Here is a 21,977-nt window from a genome sequence, read left to right on the forward strand (position 1 = left end):
CTTGCCAGCTTATTTTTCCTCAGTGGGAGTGTAATTAGCAAAAAGGCCCTGGACCTCGTTGTGAAGTGAGGTGGGAGGATTAGGGGAGTAAAGGAAAGAGTGGAGCCCTTTCTCCAGTCTAAGTTTCGTTTTATATTCAGTAGATTCTGAAATAGGAAAGGTCAACGTCGAAATTGATGGCTCCTTATCTCAAGATGAAGCCAGGGGTGTAGGACTTCTCCAGATTGTGACTGGAGTCCATGATATATTTACTCTCTCTCTTGAGAGTTGCTAGGTGGCAGTGGGATGTGTAGGAGGGAGGTGGTGGGGCGGAGGTCCGCGTTCCCGGGCCCGAATCAGGCCCAGATGGCCGCGCCCACCCTGAGGAAATTTCTCGAGGTCCCGCTCGGGGCTGGAGACGAACTCTGGCAGGGCTGTGCAAACGGGATTCTACAAAGGCTGACAATAAAGAAATACGCAAATTCAGCACCGTATCGCCCGCGGCTTATCGCATCTATTTTTATATAAGAGCCAAGGTCATTCTTTAACGCCAGGCCGTAGCCCTGAGGGGTAGCGCTGCCAGGTGACTGCGCCCGACGCGGGGAGGGGGTCACCTACTCGTTCCCCGGCCGGTCTGGCGCACACCTGCCGGGCGGGCGCCTGACAGCGGGCCCGGAGGGAGGCAGGGCGGCGTCCCCGGCGCCAAGGAGGGGCCTCGTCGCGCGGGCTGACGGGGGGGATTCGCGGTGGGCGCGGCTGCAAGGGCTGGAGGCGCTGCGGCGCGAGTGCGTCACGCCGGCGGAGGGCACGGTGGGCTGCGGCCGACCCGCGACGAGGAGCCCGGCGTCGCGGGCTACGGGCGGAAGGCGCCATCCCCGCCCTGGCAGCGCGGCCGGGAATCGTCCGGGGGTCGCCAGCGAGTAGCCGCAGGCTCCATTCATTCGCGCGGCTCCGCCTCCTTGCTCGGGCACCGGCGGCTCGCAGGACGCGTCAGAGGTGAGTGCGCTACCCGTTCCGGACGGGGGCCGCGAGCGAGGCCGAGTCTCCCGCGCCAACCCCACGTCCCCGTCCGCACCCGACCCCGCGCCCCCCGGGCGGCGACTCAGGCCGCGAGCTGCGGGCGCCTCGCGGACTCGGCCCGGCGCAGGCCCGCGCGGCCGCCCCGGCCTGGGGCGCTCGTCCAGCTAGTGGCTGCCGGCGGGGGCCCGCAGGGGCGCGTGGGGCCCGCAGGGGCGCGTGGCGCCCCCAGGTGCGCCGGCGTCCGCGTCGACGCCACCATTTTGTGTGAGGGAATGCCTCCCTCGCCTGCCTTCGCTCGGCGGCTGTCGCATTCCGTGTCGCAGCTGCTGCTGGCGGAGCCCCCTCCCCTCCTACGCTCCCCACCTGGAACCCGTGCGTTTTCGCTGACTGCCTGGGCCGGGTGGAACGCAGAGCTGGTGAGGTGCGGAGCTTAGGCGTGTGGTCTCGGGGTCTGCCGCGCAGGTGGCCTCCCAGGATGCTCTGACCACCCCCTTACCTTTAACTACTCTGCCCTACCGAGGTATTGTATGGAATCTGCCCCCTCTGGAATTCGGGTCACTGCAATCTTGTACTAATTTCGTTCTCAGCGGTCCGGCCCGTTATGCAGTTTTTGCAGAGGCCTGTACCTCTGGAAATGGAAGGATGAAACCTTGAGCCCTGGATGGTTTATGGCCCAGGGGTCTGGATTAGATTTGATCCCAGTATTGTCCTTGGGGAGAAATGATGAGACATTTCATCATTTCAGCTTCAAGAGGTTGGTTTGGGTATATTACCAGTAGATTCTAAGATAACCACCTGATGCAGGCCCCCTCCCCCTCTGGGAAATCCTTTCGAAGCCCAAATTTAAACGCTTCTTGTGGATGTTTGAGGGGGTTGGGAAGTGCTGAACGGGCTCCTAGAGGAAAAGTTTGGTGGTGCTCCCAACTGTTACACGATCGTCATTGTCAAGATTTCTGAGAATTTGGTAATTCTTGTTTTGGTTCGTTGTTTCCTTGTGAACGTATTACTTAAGTACTTAGTGGATTATGTCTTCCCCATTGATATTTTATCTCTGCATCACAGACTGGGATTAACATTTGGAATGGAGGCTGTTGCGTAATACCTAGATTTGAGCTCTGGAAGGAATTGTCCAAAATGAATTTGGATTTGGTGTACCATGTTTTTATTAAATATATATATATTTTTTTGCGCATTGTAGGATGTAAAGGTAATCTTGGCGAACTCTGTTATTTTACAATGAAGTATTTACAAGAGGAAAGACTTTTAATGACTAATGTAGGATGGACCACACTCATTTGTATTTTTTTTTTTTAAACCTTGTTTGGGGTTGGAGTCAAGGAATGAGAAGCACCTGGAAAAGCCCATTTGTAATAAGACTTTCAGTACAAACAGAGATAACAGTCTTTCACAGGAAGCTTGTAGTTGTTATAGTGTATTGTTTTTAAAATATATGAGCTCATCAGTTTGGGAACTTAGAAATAGCTTATTTGAGTATCGACATGGATTTTCCACGTGAATGATCATAAATTAGGATGTTTTGCCCATGGATTTTAGATTTTCAAAGGTTTCCTGTTAGTCTGACCTTCGAAATAGTATTCAAATTGTTACAAGTAGTATCATTTCTTTAATAAATATATATTTTAAAAATATGTATTATTGTATATTGTTATTATTTAATAAGTATATATTAGAAAACTCTGAGTTGGAGAAAACAAAATATTTAATAATTGAATGCTTTTGAGTAAAATTATCACATTACTCCCCTTATAAAATTATCTTAACCTTTTTTTTTTTCCTGTTCACTCAGGCACCCTCCCATTAATTCTGTCTACAAACAAGTGATTGCATATCCTTTATCATACATGGCATAATAAATACCATGCTTCCTATTAATGATATGTTTGCTCCATAGGGAGGATTACTGACTGTGGAAGGGTCCTTGACATTTAGTGATGTCTTGATTTAGGGAATTTAAATAAGCAAAGACTACCTGCTCCAGATTCCCAGTGATCTGTCTGGACCTACTGTAGGTCCTTGGGGAATGGGTTGTTCTGGCAAAGGCAGCTTGGAGTCAAACACAACTCTTACACTTTCACAGTGATTCTGTTACTATGGAAGTCAGAGAGGTTCATTGACTTGGAACAATTGTATTTCATTGACTTGGAATTTGGAAATGATGTTGGTGTGCTTATTATTTTTAAAGTAGGTTGAGATTTTCAGCATTATTTTACTACTTGAGAAATTGGAAGAAAAAAAAATCTAATATATTTCTCCATAAGCTCCTACCTATATAGTTCTTCAAGTCTTGATATGTTCAGTCCTCTGCCTAAAAATACAAAAAAGATTTACTTTAAAAAAAAGTAATTTGAGTATAAAATAATTAAATATTCAGGTGGAGGTTGAGAAATCTGTCAGTGATTCTGTAGAAAGGATTGTTGGTTGGGTAGGAAGTTAAATGAGTATTCATATTCTGTCTTTTTCTTTTATGAAAGTGAAAAAAAGGAATGGAGTGATGATTATTGTGTTCTCTTCACACACCATTAGGCTTCTGCTTTGTTTATCTGGCCTTGAAATTTAAATTCTAAATTTGGTATGCCTCATTGGTAGAGGGATATTTCACAGTTCCTTCAAAGACAACAACTTAATGTAGAATTCCATGAAGGGAAATATGTGCTTTAAAGATACTCAGGGAAAAACTGACGACTTACTAAAGACATAAAATAATCATCAGACAGATGGAGTTTTAGAGCTGGTATATGAGGGCAGGGGTTGTGGCTCAATGGTAGAGTGCTCGCCTCCCATGTGTGAGGCCCTGGGTTCGATCCTCAGCACCACATAAAAATAAATAAGTAAAATAGAGCTGGTATATGATACCTTAAGGTTAATGTACTGTAAATAAAGGATCTTTTATTCATCTAGCTTAAGGTATTACAAAATTTGTGACTACCTGGGTTTCATTCACATGGACTTTTTTTTTTTTTTGTACTGGGGATTCACAAATGCCGGGCAAGTGCTGAGCTACATCCTCAGCCTCTGTATGTTTTTTTTTTTTTTTTAATAGTTTTTTAGTTGTAGATGGAGACAGTACCTTTATTTTATTTATTTTGATATGGTGCTGAGAATCGAACTCAGTGCCTCACTTGCTAGGCAAGCGCTCTACCACTGAGCTACAACCCCAGTCCATGTACATTTTTTTAAGACTCATTTTGTTTAGTTTTATGCTAAGCCAAAGGTTGTATTTATTTATTCAACAAACATATGTTATAGGACACAAAGAAATAGGCCTTTCTATCATGGCTGTTGTTTAGAGAAGTAGTGTGGATTAAAATGTTAGAGATTTTCTTAAAATTGAAATGTACAAAGAATTTTGAAAAAATGAATGGGAACAAATCAGTTTTGTAAATTTCATTTTTAAAAAAAGTGTCAAGTTGTATGTTGTTGTACTTTGTTACTTGTGAGGTATGAAAAGAGTTTAATTTGGAAAATTCATTCTAGTAAGATTTTTTTCTTTTTTGGTATTGGGGATTGAACCCAGGGGCACTCAACCACTGAGCCACATCCCCAGCCCTTTTTTGTATTTTATTTACGGACAGGGTTTCCTGAGTTGCTTAGGGCCTAGCTAAATAGCTGAGGCTGGCTCTGAATCTCTACCTGCTCCCTTAGCCTCCTGAACCACTGGGATTACAGGTGGGCACCACTGCACCGGCCTCAAGTAAGATTTTAACGTGAGCCAGACACTCTTGGTCTGGGGATCAAATCCTGAATGTGCTAGGTAATCTAGAAATTTGCTCTTATATGTGGGACATGCATTCAACACTCTCTCCTGTGAATGAACTTATCAAAGTGATATGGACATGGAGAAAATGGGTGCATTAATTCTGTCTGAATGAGTCCGGAAGTTACAAAATAACAGTTGAATTTGGTCTTGAACAATAGAAGAATGAGAATTTTCCAGAAGTTTTTGGAGGTGTGGGACATGATGGTCCCAGCAAACACCAGCAAACACCGCAGCAGTTACAACTGGTTTCCTTCCACAGCATTGAGGTTAGTTGAACTGACCCATGTCCAATGGTGGGTTGGAGCCTGCTTGTGAATAGATGTGTGTGACCTTATGAGTTTTGCTCAGCGATGATGGGAACGACTGATGGATTTTAGAAGAGTTGACAGGATTTTTTCTTTTTTAAAAAAATCATTCCAACAGCAATTGAAAGGCTAGATTGTAATGAAGAAACCAGTTAGGAATTCTTGTGATCTCTGTAAGGCTCTGAAACAAGGCAGTGGCAGTGATAACAGGAGGGGCTAGTTCTAAGAGACATTTGCTGAAGTAGGAAGGCAGCATATTTGATGGAAAGGGCTGTGCTTAGGTGTCAGAAAAATTGGTTTCAAATCAGGGCATCAGGGTCCTGCTACTTTATGGTTGTATAAATGTGGGACAGTTAGCTATGCTTTTTTGAGACTTGACTTTAGCTATAAAATGAGTGTGAGACATCCCTTGTAAGCATTTTCTAAAAAACTTTCTTTTATACTTGCAGATGGACAGAATGCCTTTATTTTATTTGTTTATTTTTATGTGGTGCTAAGTATTGAACTCAGTGCCGTACACATGCTAGGCAAGCGCTCTGTTACTGAGCTACAGCCCCTATCCCCCACCCCACTTTTCTTTTCCTTTTTCCTCTTTTTCACATATGAGAGAAAATATGTGACTCTTGACTTCTGAGTTTGGCTTATTTTGCTTAACATAATGTTCTCAAATTCCATACATTTTCCTGCATATGACATAATTACATTTTTCTTATTACTGAATAAAACTCCATTGCGTACATACACCACATTTTCTTTCATCCATTTGTTCTTGGACACCTAGGCTGATTCTATAATTTGGCTGTTTCGAATTGTGCTATTATAAACATGGATATGTATCACTGTAGTATGAATACTAATTCAGTAGAATAAATACTGAGGAGTAGTATAGCTGGGTCATATGGTGGTTCCATGTCTTTTGAGGAACCTCCATACTGATTTCCATAGTGGCTGTACTAATTTACAGTCCCTCCAACAGTGCAAAAGTGTTCCTTTTGTCTCTACAGTCTATCATTTATTATTGTTTGTATTTTTTTTTTTTTTTTGGGGGGGGGGGTTATTGGGCATTGAACTCAGTGGCCAAGTGTCTCTGAGCCACATCCCAGCCCTATTTTTTTGTATTTTATTTAAAGACAGGGTCTCTCTGAGTTGCTTAGCACCTTGCTGAGTTGCTGAGGCTGACTTTGAACTTGTGTTCCTCCTTCCTCAGCCTTCCCAGCTGCTGGGATTACAGGCATGCACCACAGTGTCCAGCAATAGGCAATAGCTTATTTCTTTTATGCACGGAGTATTATTATTTATCCATTAACTGAAGGACATTTTAAGCAACTATGAGTAAAGCTTCTATAGATAACTTGTTCTTTGGCTCTTTTAATGAACAAACTTTATTTTGATTCAGGGTATGCTGTCTTTTATATGAAAGTATGGCTAATGAGCTACTCTTAGCAGTGAAGTGGACATTTGGACTGCTTATCAATACACATTCTTTTACATAATTCACTTTGGAAACATGGTCTATATGTTTTTATCATGTAGTGGCTAGAGATGTGGTTTCATGGTGTTTCAATGGTTTATCTGTAATTCTGAAATCCAAAAAGTTCTCGAAATTGTAAGCAACAAGTGATCCTCCTCCCAAGCCACTGGGATTATAGGCATGAGCCAGGATTCGTGGCTATTGTTTATATTTTTAATGATTGCCGTTCTGACTAGATTGAGATGAAATCTCAGTGTAGTTCTGATTTGCATTTCCCTAATTGCTAATGATGTTGGACATTTGCTGGTTATTTGTATTTCTTCTTTTAAGAAGTGCCTGTTTAGTTCAGTTGCTCATTTATTAATTGGATTTTTAAAAAAAGTGTTTTGAGTTCTTTATATATTCTGGATATTAGTCCTCTATCAGAAGATCAAGTATATTGAAATGATTAGAAATAACATAATAACTCACTGCCTGACATCTGTGATCTGTATGTAATAATAATGTCATCAAATTTTGTTTATGGTGATGATAAATGGTTATGGTCATAAAGGAAAGGAATGATTGAGTGTAGGATGATTCCAACAGGTCTTAGCATACAGTAGGGTCAATATATGTTTAGTTAACATAGATTGTGGAAAGGGGAAGAAGAATTAAGTTTAGAGAGGGAGAGATTCAACTTTGACATTATTTAGCATTTTCTGAGGAAGAATCTAGGTAGAAGTATGGAGTGAGCTGTTGCAAATAGAATAACTTCTGCCTGATTTATCTTTCTGGGTCTCAGTTTTCTCATGTGTAAAAGAATAGTTAGAATCTATCTGAAAATGTTATTGACAGAATTAAATGTGATGACATATCTAAAGGAGAAGCTAGTATTATCTGACATTAGGCTAGTTCTTAGAATCTAGTTCAGTGGTTCTCATCTATTTTTCTCCCTTTTATTAAAAAAATATTTTTTAGTTGTCAATGGATCTTTATTTTATTTATTTATATGTGGTGTTGAGAATCTAACCCAGTGCCTCACACATGCTAGGTATGCGCTGTACCACTGAGCCACAACCCCAGCCTCTTTTTCTCCCTTTTGTTATCTCCTCACTACCACCCCATGCACAACATTTTGTTGAGGTACATTTCTAAGTAGTATTTTACTTTCTCATTTTAAAAATTAAGCTTTTGATGTGCATGAGAATGAAGTGTGGGGATATAGCTCAGTTGGTAGAGTGCTTGCCTTGCATGCACAAGGCCCTGGGTTCATTCCCCAGCACCACCACCAAAAAAAAAAAAATAAAAATAAAAAAAATTAAGAAAACCTTTAGTCATTGCTATTGTTTATGTAATGTAGGGGAAATGTACTTTATTTGAAAAATTGAAATAATTCATGTTAGTCCCTTAATATGTATCCTCAGATAAACAGCCAATCTTATGTTAGATTTGGTACTGTTTTTTTTTTTTCACTATTTCTATTCACGAATGGAAAATATACGCAAAGTAGCAAAAAGCACTGAAATTTTGGGTGTTTTAATATTTGGCTTTGGAACATATAAAAATATTGACATTAATTTCATGAGAGAAGAAATTAAAACAATTCTGGAAAAATTTTGTCTGGACATACTAACTTTTTGTATCAGAGTGGCTTTTAAGAGTGGGGGAAAAAGCACATTTTATTTTATAATATGATTCATATAGTTTTATAGTTTCATGTACAAGTGACCTCAGTTGAAGTCTAGGGATTCTTGATTCTTGGTCCTGCTTTTCAGAACTGTCTCATATTGGCTTGGATGGAGTCAAGAGAAGTTCTTGTGCTTTTGAGAATACTGATCCTAGTTGGAAACAAACCAGCTATAACCAATAGTATTTCTTGACTAGCTACTGGTTGGTCCATGTTTTTATGTAGTGTGATTCATTTGTGGGTGAAATCAGTTGTTGGGAAGTGCTAGTTCTCTTATGTTTTAAAGATTGGTAGAATATACTTTTTTTCATTTGCATATTAATTCTTCAGATATTTGAAGGGTAGCTTTCTTGCTACCCTTCAGCAAGAATTGTTTTTCCCAATTTCTGTTCTTCATCTATAGTGCCATGGTTTAGAGCTTCTTGGCCACCTTGGTGTTTTCCATTGGAGGCATTCCAGTTTTTCAGTGTTGAGTTCTCTCCTAATGTATCCTTGAGAAGGGGGTAAATACTGCAGAACTGGATCATCATAACACTGATAATGAAGCTCAATTCTGTATTTATTTTTCCTTAATTTAAAAAAAATTTGGTTATGTTTCATAATGAATCTAGTATCACTAGATATCAAGGTCTTCTTATTTGTATCCTTTAGTAGTGGACAATTAAAAGACCAAATAAGGTCCTATGATGGATGCCTGTAATCCCAGCGACTCAGAAGGCCGAGATAAGGATTGTATTTTCAAGATGAACCTCAACAACATATTGAGGCCCTAAGGAGTTAGTGAGACCCTGTCTCAAAATAAAACATTAGGGCTAGGGATATAGCTCAGCTGGTAGAGTGCTTGCCTAGCATGCATAAAGCCCTGGGTTCCAGTTCCCAGCACCACAAAAAACAAACAAACAAACAAAAAAAGCAATAAAAAAGGACTGGGAGGGGAGCATGGGGCAGAGGCTTGGGGAGCTGAGGCAGGAGGATTGTGAGTTCAAACCCATCCTCAGGAATTTAACAAGGCCCTAGGCAATTTAGGTAGCTCCTGTCTCTAAATAAAATATAAAAAGGGCTGGGTATGTGGTTCAGTGGTTAAGCACTCTCCTGTTCAATCCCTAGTTACACCACCCCCAAAACAAAAACAAAAACAAAAAAGCAAACCAAAAAGAAGCTACAAGAATTATAGTGAATTCTATTGTTTTCCTTAGCTCTTTTTATTTTTTTGTTTTTTGGGGGGGGGCTACTGGGGATTGAACTCTGAGGCACTTGACCACTGAGCCACAACCTCAGCCCTATTTTGTATTTTATTTTAGAGATAGGGTCTTGCAGAGTTGCTTAGTGCCTCACAGTTGCTGAGGCTGGCTTTGAACTCGTAATCCTCAGCCTCCTGAGCTGCTGGGATTATAGGTGTGCACCACTGTGCTGGCTCTTTAGCTCTATTTTGAAGTAACTTGTTACGTATTTGGTAGGCATTTTGCTTTCTCAGATTTTATGTTCCCCTTCGTTTTTTAAGTTTAAGGGTTAAGATACTTGGCCTTGTTTTTGGTTGCCAGCTTGGGAGGTGGAGGTAGGAAGATTGCCAAGTTCAAAGTCAGCCAGCCTCAGCAACTCAAGGCCCTAAGCAATTTAGTGAGACTCTTTCACAAAATAAAAAAAGGGTGGAAATGGGGCTCAATGGTTAAGCATCCTTGGGTCAATCCCTGGTACAAAATAAATAAATAAATAAATAAATAAATAAAAATAAAAAAACCCCTCAGGAAATGTATCTAGTGATTAGACTGATCAACAGTAGAAAGTCTGAAGAAATTATTGCAAGGTTTTAAAAATCTTAACTCCTCAGGAGTTAGATTGGTTGTCTTCTATAATAATTGTATTTCACTTAGATACATTATGGTTCATATGACTTTTGGTTTTTACGGGGGAACCTGCACATCAGGTTAAAACCTACTGGAGATAGGTTTCTTAGGTTCGGAGCCTGCCTCTGCCCCTTAGGCAGGGTGCTTAAGTGCTCATCATCTGGAAAATGAGCATAGGAATGCCTGTCTCATAGGATTGTTTTGAGGAATAAGTGAGATATGTAGGATGTTCAACCCTATACAAGGTAAGCAATCAGTAAATGGTGGTTCTCTTATCATCAGAACATACCTTCTGAGTTTAAAAAAAATCCTTACAAATGAAATTTTGGCCCTTTGTAAATTAAGACCTTTCTTCCCAGCTTCGGTCTCTAAATAAGCTATAAGTGCTTTGAAGGAATGTAATCAAGTGTAGAACTCTGTTATTAATTAGAAAGGAAATCAAAGATCATTCCTACTTTTTACACGTGTGGAAAAAATGGTTTTGCTTTCCTGGAGTTTGAGCTTTGTAGAATAGACAAAAATGAATCACAGTTTTGTGTGTTAAGTATTGGTACATGATAAGTATATTAAAAGAAGTGTAGTCCACCCTCTTTTTCTATGGGTTCTGCATCTGCCCATTCAACCAAACTCCAGTCAGCAATATTTTGGGAAAAAATTTTGTCTATTGAACATGTACAGACTTTTTTCTTGTCATTTCCTAAACAGTATAATAAAACGACTATTTACATAGCTTTTAAATTGTATTCAGTATTTTATAATTTTTGTGGTGCTGGGAATTGAACCCAGGACCTCACAAGTGCTAGGCAAGCGCTTTGCCACTGAGCTACACCCTGGTTCTTTATTTGGTATTACAAGTAATCTAGGGATGATTTAAAGTGTATCAGAGGATGTACATAATTATAAGCAAATACCGTGCCATTTTATGTAAGGGACATAAGCATCTGATATTTGGGATGGGATTGGGTCTGTGAACTAATTGACTGGACACTGAGGGATAAGTAAGTGTGGAGGGTCCTTAATGCCATTCAGTTCTTTCTGTCCATCTATGCTATACATGACTGCTACATAAATTGTCTTAAAGCATACTCTTGAATGTTTCTTCCCTTCTCAAGTTCCATTAACAGCCTTTTGCTCGTATAGCAAATAAAACCCAGATTTTTTTTTTGGTACCTGGGATTGAACCTAGGGGTATTCAATCACTGAGCCACATCCCTAGCCCTTTTTAAAAAATATTTCATTTTTAGATGGGGGCTCACTAAATTGTTTAGGGCCTTGCTGAGTTGCTAAGGCTGACTTCAAACTTGCTATCCTCCTGCCTCAGCCTCCCAATCTGCTTGGATTACAGGTGTGCTCCACTATGCCCCAAAAGCCCAGACTCTTTTAGTCTGGTATTCTTGATCTGCTGTCTTCTGTCCTCAATTTATTTTCCTTTTATTTCTGCTACTATTTGTCTTTTTGTAAATCCAATGACTAACCATTCTCAGTATGCTTTCTGGGTTTCATTTAGCATCTTCCCTCCTTCTCTCCTTTTAAAGGGCTTCCCCACTGTTGAAAAGCCATCTGTTGCTATTTATCTAACAGAAAATCTTTGTTCATATGTAGCAGCTCTTCTCCTAGTACCAGAATGGTTTATTTATTACAAAATTTTATTTGTTCATTCGTTCATTCATTCATTTTTCTCAGCATATATGTTTGGAATTTAGGAAATCTAGCTCTCCTTTTGTTTTGTACCAAGGATTGAACCTAGGGGCACTTTACCACTGGGCTACAACCCCATTCCCAGCCCTTTTTATTTTTATTTTGTGACAGGTCTTGCTAAGTTGTTTAAGGCTTCACTAAGTTACTGAGGCTGGCCTCCAACTTGTAATCCTCCTGCCTCAGCCTCTGAGTTGCTGGGATTACAGGTGTGTACAGAGTTGGAGAGGTTTGGAAAGGAAAGAGAAATGACAAAGCTGTGCTTCAGAGATTGCTGTTTTTCCAAATTGGTGTTGTACTCTGCAGATAGTAGTAACCCTGGTTGCATTTCTTAGTTAATGTGTTAAGTAGCTTTGTATTGTTGTGACAAAATGCCTGAGATAATCAACTTAAAAAGAAGAAAGGTTTATTTTGACACACAGATTCAGTGGTTTCATTCCATGGTTGCTGGCTCCCTTGCTTTTCACTTGAGGTGGTATATCATGGTGAGAACTAGCAGAACAAAGCTGCTCACCTCATGTGAGGTTAGGAAGCAAAGAGAGAGGAAGGAGTTGGGCTCTAATGCCCTCTTCAAGAACTGCTTCAAGTGACTTAACTTCCTCTCAAATAGGCCATACCTTTCAATTCCAGCACTGCCCCCATATCACCATAGGCTGGCAACCAAGCCTTTAACACTTGGGCTTTTGGGGGAAATTATCCACACCATAACAGTTACCCAGTAGAAATGGTAGAAATGAGGAATGCAGTCCAGTGGTGGTGATTGTGACTAAACAGATTCTATCTTTTTTTTTTTTTTGGTTTGAGGGATTGAACCATTGAGCCACATCCCCAGCCCTATTTTATATTTGTTAGAGACAGGGTCTCACTGAGTTGCTTAGTGCCTCGCTTTTGCTAAGGTTGGCTTTGAACTCGATCCTTCTGTCTCAGCCTCCCAAGCTATTGGTATTATAGGCATTTGTCATCATGCCCAGCTCTTTTTTTTTTTTTGAGGCAAGATCTCACCACATTGCCTGGGCTGGTTTTAAACTCCTGGGCTCAAGGGATCCTTCTGTCTCAGCCTCCTGAATAGCTAGGACTATAGGCAATGAGTGCTATCATGCCCATCACAAATGCAAACTTTTTTAAAAATATTTTTTTAGTTGTTGATTTTTAAATTTTGTTTATTTATATATGCGGTGTTGAGAATTGAACCCACTGCCTCACACATGCCAGGCAAGTGCACTACTGCTGAGCCACAGCCCCTAGCCGCAAACACTTTTAATATATATTAGCAATTAGTTGCAGTTTACTTCTTTCTCAATCTGAAATCTTAGCTTCTACTTAAAAAAATTTTTTTATTCGTTCTTTTTAGTTATACATCACAGTAGAATGTATTTTGACATACATACAGGGAGTATAATTTCCTGTTTTTGTGATTGTACATGATATGGAGTTATACTGATCGTATATTCATTTATGAACATAGGAATGTTATGTTCGATTTATTTTATTGTCTTTCCCATTCCTGTCTCCCCTCCTTTCCCTCCACTCCCCACCCCCATTGTGAGTCAGCATCTGCATATCAGAGAGAACTTTCAGTCTTTGGTGTTTTGGGATTGGCTTATTTCACTTAGCATGATAGTCTCCAGTTCCATCCATTTACTGGCAAATTCCTTAATTTTAATCTTCATGGCTGAGTAATATTCGACTGCATATATGTACCACATTTTCTTTATCATTTGTCTGTTGAAGGGCACCTAGGTTGGTATCATAGCTTAGCTATTGCCTCCACTTGTTCTTGTATTGTCCAGTAATTTGCCCACAATCACAAAACTAGTAATCCTGTCAATTTGGCTCAAGAGCACACAACCTTTTTTTTTTTTTAATTTTTTATTGTTGGCTGTTCAAAACATTACATAGTTCTTGATATATCATATTTCACACTTTGATTCAAGTGGGTTATGAGCTCCCATTTTTACCCCATATACAGATTGCAGAATTACATCAGTTACACATCCATTGATTTACATATTGCCATACTAGTGTCTGTTGTGTTCTGCTGCCTTTCCTATCCTCTACTACCCCCCCTCCCCTCCCCTCCCCTCTTCTCTCTCTGCCCCCTCTACTGACATTCATTTGTCCCCCTTGTATTATTTTTCCCTTTCCCCTCACTTCCTCTTGTATGTAATTTTGTATAACCCTGAGGGTCTCCTTCCATTTCCATGCAATTTCCCTTCTCTCTCCCTTTCCCTCCCACCTTTCATCCCTGTTTAATATTAATCTTCTTCTCATGCTCTTCGACCCTACTCTGTTCTTAGTTACTCTCCTTATATCAAAGAAGACATTTGGCATTTGTTTTTTAGGGATGAGCACACAACCTTTTATTTTTATTTTTTTTTACTTTGAAAATAATATAATTTATAAAAGTTATTTTGTAAATCACATTTGCTTACAAATTTCAGAATGTTAATTATGACAAGTTTCAAAGACTTTTTAAAAAGCTGTTAAAACTGAGTAAATAAGACATTTTCTTAACAGTTGATATTTTGGGCACTAATTATTTTAGAAGGAAGGCTCTTTGTGAGGGCTTGTAGTTCATCATGAAGAGCACACACACCCTTAATGAGCATTTTATACTACCTTCACACCTACAAAATCCTATGTCATACGTCTCTGGATTTTGTTTTTGAAGCTCTATAACATCAAATGCTCAGTACATATATATTTAAATGGTTTCTTATCTTAAAGTGTTTATCTGGACACGAAGAGAGAATTAAAGCTTTAGTTAGAAAAATCACCTGCAAATGCCCTTTGAGAAATATTAAGCAATCTTTAGCCATCCTAGGGCTTCTAAAAAGCTATGCTTTTAGTTGTACCATTGTATCAACAGAATAGATATTGGAGTTAAATACTAGCTCCACTGCTTACTAGTTTTGTACAAGTTATTCAACTGCTTTGTGTCTTAGTTTCCTTGTCTGACAAGCGAAAATAATTAAATTACCCACCTCATGGAATTGCAATAAAAATTATATCAAGGAATTCATATCAAATGTTTACAGTCTGACACATAGTCCACTATTGGATTAGTGATTATTACTTCAAAAGATGGTTTTGCTTCCTACTTGAATAAAAGAAGCAACCTTTTTTTTTTGAACCTTGTGTAACTTTCCCATCTTTTACCTACAAACTTATAGACAGTTCTCAGCTATATATAATTAAATCTTTTTCCCTTCACAGAGAGCAGAAAGAGATTGCTGAACGAGGTTGAGACCTTCCTGAAATTTGGATAGTTGTAGCAGTCTGTTCAGTTACTTCATTTTGGTCATACTCAACCTCAGCTCAGAGTGGAGGTGAGTGGTTGGATGAACCTAAGATTTGGGGCCTTTTATCTGATAAGAGGGCTAGATGAATAAGAGGTAAGTAAGATGAAGAGATGAATTGATATATTGTAGGGCCTACATTATAGAAGAAAATGTTAGGGGGGGGAAAGGAGAGGAATTATAGTAAAGGTTCAGAAACAGGCTTTCTGTATAAAGCTTGAGTGTTGCTGATTGTGTTGCCTGAATACCTAGCTTGTCCCCCACAGTGGAGTAATAGTCCTTAGAGGTAGGATCACGGCTTGAATTGGTCAAGATCATTATATTTTTTCCAAGAATCCTTTCAGCTCTCCAATATTCACACGTTTGTTTTGGATCTGTTCCTCCCCTTAAATAATCCCAGACAATAACCTAGGGAATTGTGCAGGAATTTAAGAACTGAACATATAAATAGATTTCTCTTTTTAGAATACAGTTGACAACTAGTAATCAACAAAAAAATAAGGAAAAAATAAAAAAAAATAGCAATTTATTTCCCAACTCTTTTTCATGTTATTTTTAGAGCATTCTTTTTTTTTCAAATAGTTATAATTCCTGGGCAAAAGGGGTGAAATTATTAAAAGATGGATACAATCAGCTGGTGCTAGTGGTGCTGTCAAGTTCTTATATAAGAGGTCTGCTTATTACGTTTTTATACAGGTTAACCAGGATTTAATGAGCATACCATTTGCTTAATTTATAAATTAATTTGGACACTTTTTACACTTCGTTGTCCATTCTGTGTCAATTTTTTGATGAATTAGGTGGCTTAAGGCTATATTAAGCTTTCTCAGCTATGTAGAATGTAGTTAGGCCTTTTGGTTTATCTCAGGGGCAGAGTATACAGTACTTGACAAAATTTGATCTGACAGCTTTATAGTTACATAACCTAGAAGAGAAGTTTAAAAACAACAAAAAGAGGAAGAATTGGGAATTTATCTTGGCAGCGGTATCTAGAGAGAGATCTAGACTTTATACCCTTCCCTTGCCTCTCTAAACTAGGGCAAAACCATCATAAGTCTAATAATTTACATAGTCTTAAGTTCACCAAGATTTAAAGAACCAATTATCCTAAAGAGGTGAAAAGGTCTTTAGGATAATCCTGTCCAGTTGCATCACCTTACCAATGAGAATACAGAAGCCTAAAGAGTAAGGAGGGTAAGTAATTTGACTGCAGTCATAAAGCTGGTTAGTGGCAGAGCAGACCCAGGACCAAGGTCACAGAATTCTAGTTCTAGTGTTCTTTCAGGTAATATGTGAATAGAAGATCTGTTAATAAGATAATTATTAGAATATTTTACAAAAATAAATTTTATATAACCATAACAAAATACAATAATGTTTGATTTTGCATATTGAATAAAAATATTTATATTAGAAAATGTATCTGACTACCTAGGTTCATATTCTTGCTTCACTAGTGGTATGATATGGGTCAACTTTCTTAAACTCTAAAGCTGAATTTCTTCATCAATATAATAGAGCTAATCAAAGTATTTTGTTATATGTTAAATGTAAAAATCTCCTTAAAGCGTGGCATATGGACAATTCTCAGTAAATGTTTCCTGATGTTGCTACTGATACATAATCATTTCTAGTTCTTTCAACATTTCTTTAAATTTAATAAAATTTAGCATTGAGAATGACTGGTAAAGAAAATAATGGTGGATATAAGGACAGATTTACCTTTTTTCCTTCTAAAATATTTTAGAAGGTAGGAGGTAGGTGTGTGTGGGGGTGGATTTAGACTTGAAATTAGGGAAATATTTTTTTGTATTAAGAACTTAGGATGGATTTTTTTTTTTAAGAGGGAAAAAGAGAGAGAATTTTTTTAATATTTATTTTTTAGTTTTCGGTGGACACAACATCTTTGTATGTGGTGCTGAGGATCGAACCCGAGCCGCACGCATGCTAGGTGAGCGTGCTACCGCTTGAGCCACATCCCCAGCCCGGATTTTTTTTTTTTTTTTTTTTGTACTAGGGATTGAACCTGGGGTACTTTGCCACTGAGCTATACACCTACCCTTGTTTCTTTAAAAATTTTTTGAGTGAATGATCTGTGTTGCTTAGGGACTTGCTAAACTTTTGGGGCTGGCCTTGAGCTTGTGATCCTCTTGTTTCAGCCTCCCGAATTGCTGGATTACAGGTGTGCACCACTGTGCCCTGTGATATGGTTGTTTTTATGTATTCATAACTTTTGTTTTTTCCCCCAGTGCTCTTCTGTATGAGAATTGAGGGTATCTAAATTCCAGACTCAAGAAATAAGTTATTTTTCTGTCTAAAAACAAGTTATTTTTCTACTTTAAAACCTTAATCTAGGGCTGGGATTATAGCTCAATGCTACTAGCACATGTATGGCATTGATTCAATCCCCAGCACCACATTAAAAATATAAATAAATAAAACAAAGGTATTGTGTCCATCTGCAAACAACTAATATATATTAATATATATAATAAACGATTAATCTACAAAGATTTAAGAATGAAGGATAATGAGTTGTGTTTTCACACTTGAGTCACGGTTCACTTACTTTTGACCTGTGGGAAAGTGGAGGGAGAGAGCTGACTTGTGATGAGCAACCCCATAGGGACAGGGCATTGTTTTCTAAAGTGTGCTGTTACTCACATTATGTAGTGGTTTAGGAGGTGTTTATAAATGGTATTTGAGTGACCATTTAAGTTATGATTAGGTCTTTTAATGCCAGTTAGGAAAGTTTATAATATATCAAATTGGTTGTCATAGGTCTTAATATTTAAGGAGCATACAATGTTTCCAAAAAAAGCAAATTGAAACTCTGATACACAATATCACATAGATGGACCTTGAAAGTGTTATGCCAAGTGAAAAAAGTGTGTCCTTTTCACTTTTTGTATGATTCCACTTGAAAGGTTCTTAGAATAGTCAGATTCATAGAAGCAGGTTATCAGAGGCTAAAGAGAGGGAGGAATGGGAAGTTACTGTTTAATGAGCACAGATTTTCTATGTGAGGTAATAAAAAAGTTCTGGAAATGGATAGTTCACTTACTTTTGAACTTACTTTTGGTGGTTGCAAACATTGTGAATGTACTTTCTGTGAATGAATTGAACACTTTAAATTGGCTAAAATGATACATTTTGTTATGTATACTTTACCACAAGGGAGACAGCATTATGATGAGATGTATATGTGTGTATAGATTATTAAAATAAGTGGTTAAGAAGAATATTAAATAGTGACATAGGCACTTGGCAATAGAAAAAGGTTGAGGTAGTACGGAAATTATCGAAGTTTGGGCAGCACTGGGATAGAGATCAGTGGACTGGGGAGACCTGTAGCCTATGTCTCCAGTCTTCCCCTTGCCATGAACTAGGAAGGTGGGCCTATACATGACTTACATACACCATATTAGTGAGAAGCCAAGACCTCTGAGATTGCTTGGTATCCTGAAGTTCTCTGATTTTTGAGTTATGTCATTGAGTTCTTTATTCAGAATTCCTATTTTACCCATATCATAGAATTTTGTCCTTTTTAATAAAATTTAAGAAAGAAATGCATATTTAGAACTTTAAATGTGGCATTAGCATTTAATCTCTTAAGAACCATAATATTAAAGCAAAACATGAAAAAGAGAAAAATCATGTAAACTTGTTTGATTGCACTTTTTTTTAAAAAAAACTTTGTTTATTAATTTATTTTTCATGTTGTGCTGAGGATGGAACCCGTGCCTCACATATGCTAGGCAAGTGCTCTGCTGCTAAGCTACAGACCCAGCCCCCTTGATTGCACACTTGTTACAGTGGGTCCATCTTGTATTTCTTGCTTAGGCTGCCATATTGTTATTGATTTTTTTTTTTAAATTTATTTTTTAGTTTTAGGTGGACACAGTATCTTCATTTTTTATTTTTATGTGTTGCTGAGGATCTAACCCAGTGCCTCATGCAAGCTAGGCGAGCACTCTACCACTAAGCCACAACCCCAGCCCCCCCATATTTTTTTTTAAAATATATATTTAGTTGTAGATGGACACAATATTTTTATTTTATTTATTTTTATGTGGTGCTGAGGATTGGACCCAGTGCCTTACGCATGAGAGGCAAGCACTCTACCACTGAGCTACAACCCAAGCCCATGCCATATTGTTTTTATGTGGTGTAATCAACTTTGCTTTTTAGACTTTGGTCTGCAAATATTAATTTACAGTTCACCCTTTAGATTATAATCACTCTTAGCAAATGAAAATCTTAAATGTGTTTAAAATTTAAAATTTAAAATTTTTAAGTAAAATTTTTAATTTTAAACATGTACCTTATTTTGGTAGGTGTTATTCAAGTGAATCTTGTGAATTGTTTTAATATTAATCCTCTTGTGCTTTATGTAGTCAATATCGCATATTAAATGCCTCAGTATTTTACTAGGATATTTGGATCTTTGTTATAAATATTTAGGCAGTTGGATATTTGATATTTGGAATCCCATCTATAAGAGGGGAGAAACACATAATAACATTCTCTTAACTAGGGTCCTAAACAGTGCTTCTTTTTATCTGCTATTGGCCATTTGTTCTGTGTTTATGCTTTCATCTAAAATTTCAGTCAATTGCTGGATCTGACTCTGGAACATAATGTGTTTCCTTAGTTTGCTTTCACATATTGAATTTATTTTTAACCTTCTTTTTAGTTGTAGATGGACACAATACCTTTATTTTATTTATTTAGTTTTATGTGTGCTGAGGATTGAACCCAGTCAAGACTGAGGTACAACCCCAGCCCCACATGTTGAATTTATGATTCAGATATGAAAGAGTTGCCCAGGCTAACACTTAAGTTTCTTTTACCACGGACCTACTATTTCATTTTGTGTCCTTTCCGAACTGTAACATCTTACCTTATCCACGCTTCTGCCATGCTCCTGCTCTCTCTTGAAATTCATTGGTGTTTTCCTTTTCCCTCTTCTTAAAATTTGGCTAGAAATCTTGTTTCATAGGGATTTCCACAATCATTTCATAAATTTTTTTGTTTGTTTCCCCTAAAAGGGAAAATTTAGACATTTACATTTATTAACAGCTGGACTGAATTTGGGTATTTTGACTTTACGTTTTTATATCAAGGTAATTTAGCAAATGGTTTCCAATTTAGTATATTTGCAAATAGTAATGATAATTCCTTCTTCCCTGCTGCCCCACCCTATCCCATTCCATCAATCAGTACTAATTGCTTTCCCTGGTTGCATTGGCCAATACCTACATAATGTTCTGTAGTGGCAGGGGGGTCTGTATTTTTCTTAAATTTATAATTTTCTTTATCGTAGTGCAAAAGCCTATAGTGTTTCCTCATAAAACTAAACTATAAAACATTCCAAAATGAAATAAAAGAATAACAGGTTGGTTTTGTGTGTGCATGTTTTTACACATATTTATGAGATATAATTTTCATACAATATTTATCCACTGCACTGTACAATATAATTAATTTTTTAGTACATTTATGGGGTTGATTTTTTAAAAAATATATATTTTAGTAGATGAAAACAGTATTTTTATTTTATTTTTATGTGGTGCTAAGAATTGAACCTAGTACCTCACACATGCTAGGCATGTGCTCTAATAACTGAACTATAACCCCAGCTGTGAGTTTTTTAAAGTAAGTTTGTAGGTTGTGTAACTATCACCACAGTCTAGTTGTGGAGCATTTGCATCATTCCAAAAAGTTTCCATGTGTCCTTTTACATTGACTTATGTTGAGGGGTATATGAGGATATATTTACATGGATATTTTTGTGTGTATCTGCATATTGTATGTTTTATACCTGTGTAAATCATTTATTTTTATCATTTAAGGTAGTGTCCAATAATTTCTCTTTCATTGCCTGCTTTTAGTTAAAAGGAATAACATTAGAAAGTTTTCTTTTTGACATACATGGTTAAGTCATGTGTATCTTGTTATAGTGAAATAGGAGGGTTTTGTTACAATAAAATGTGGCAGTATTACAATAGAATTTGTAAAGGAAAGTCGCATTTTATATTCTGAAATGTGTTGTTCCATGTTGTTTGTTAAAGAGGATGGCATTCCCTGTGGATTTACTGAATAATTGCAGTCATGAGGAATTGGAAAACGCTGCTGAAGATTACATGTCAGATTTAAGGTGTGGGGACCCTGAAAATCCAGAGTATTTTTCTTTTCTCAATATTACGGTAAGGCATTTTGCAGTGATGTTTTTTTAAATCAGTCTTTTCAGTCCAGTTTTTACATGAACTCAATATCCTTTTTAAAAAGATCATTTAAGAGTTTTAACCATTCAGTTTTGTCCAGTAAAATGTATTAATATTGGTTGATTAATAGAGCATCATGATCAATTTTGGCTTTTTTTTTTTTCCTTTGATACTAGACACTGAACCCAGGAGTGCCCAGCCACTGAGCTACATCTCCAGCCTTTTTATATTTTATTTTGAAACAGGGTGTTGCTAAGTTGTTTAAAGCCTCACTTAGTTCCTGAGGCTTGCCTCAAACTTGGGATTCTTCCACCTTAGCCCTCCTAAATTGCTGGGATTACAGGTATACACTACTCAAGTCCAGTGATGATCAGTTTTTTTGGTACCGGGGATTAAATCTTTGGGTGCTTAACCACTGAGCCAGAACCCCAGCCCTTTTTTTATGTTTTATTTAGTGACAGGGTCTTGCTGAGTTGCTTAGTGCCTCATTAAGTTGATGAGGCTGGCTTTAACTTGAGATCCTCCTGCCTCAGCCTCCCTAGCCATTGGGATTACAGGTATGCGCCACTGTGCCTGGCTATGATCAGTTTTTAAGACAAAATCCTCAGGTTTTCACAGGTTATTGCTTAATGTTTTTCTTTTGATCTTTAAAATCAATTGTAAGAAGTTTATCAATTTTGCTTAGACTGG

The 21,977-nt window shown here is 38.1% G+C and overlaps 1 protein-coding gene across 3 annotated transcripts in view; it reads left to right on the top strand.

Moving 5' to 3' along the window:
- Positions 1–790: 790 nt before the first annotated feature.
- The window catches only part of Fam169a (family with sequence similarity 169 member A), a 70,746-nt gene continuing 49,559 nt past the window's right edge, over positions 791–21,977 (top strand). The window contains exons 1-3 of one of the 3 annotated variants that reach the window (XM_046427025.2): positions 791–975; positions 14,978–15,090; positions 21,135–21,269. In XM_046427025.2, coding sequence (XP_046282981.1) covers positions 21,138–21,269 — 132 coding nt within the window. In that variant the 5' untranslated portion in view covers positions 791–975; positions 14,978–15,090; positions 21,135–21,137. Of the gene's footprint in view, positions 976–1,238; positions 1,421–1,494; positions 1,520–14,977; positions 15,091–21,134; positions 21,270–21,977 lie in introns of those variants that run through there. The other 2 variants (XM_046427032.2, XM_058574103.1) reach the window with 2 other exon arrangements.

Source organism: Marmota monax, unplaced genomic scaffold (genome assembly GCF_021218885.2).
Source record: "Marmota monax isolate L192 unplaced genomic scaffold, Marmota_monax_Labrador192_F-V1.1 WCK01_AAM20220418_F8-fsc00018, whole genome shotgun sequence".
NCBI classification, from domain to species: domain Eukaryota; kingdom Metazoa; phylum Chordata; class Mammalia; order Rodentia; family Sciuridae; genus Marmota; species Marmota monax.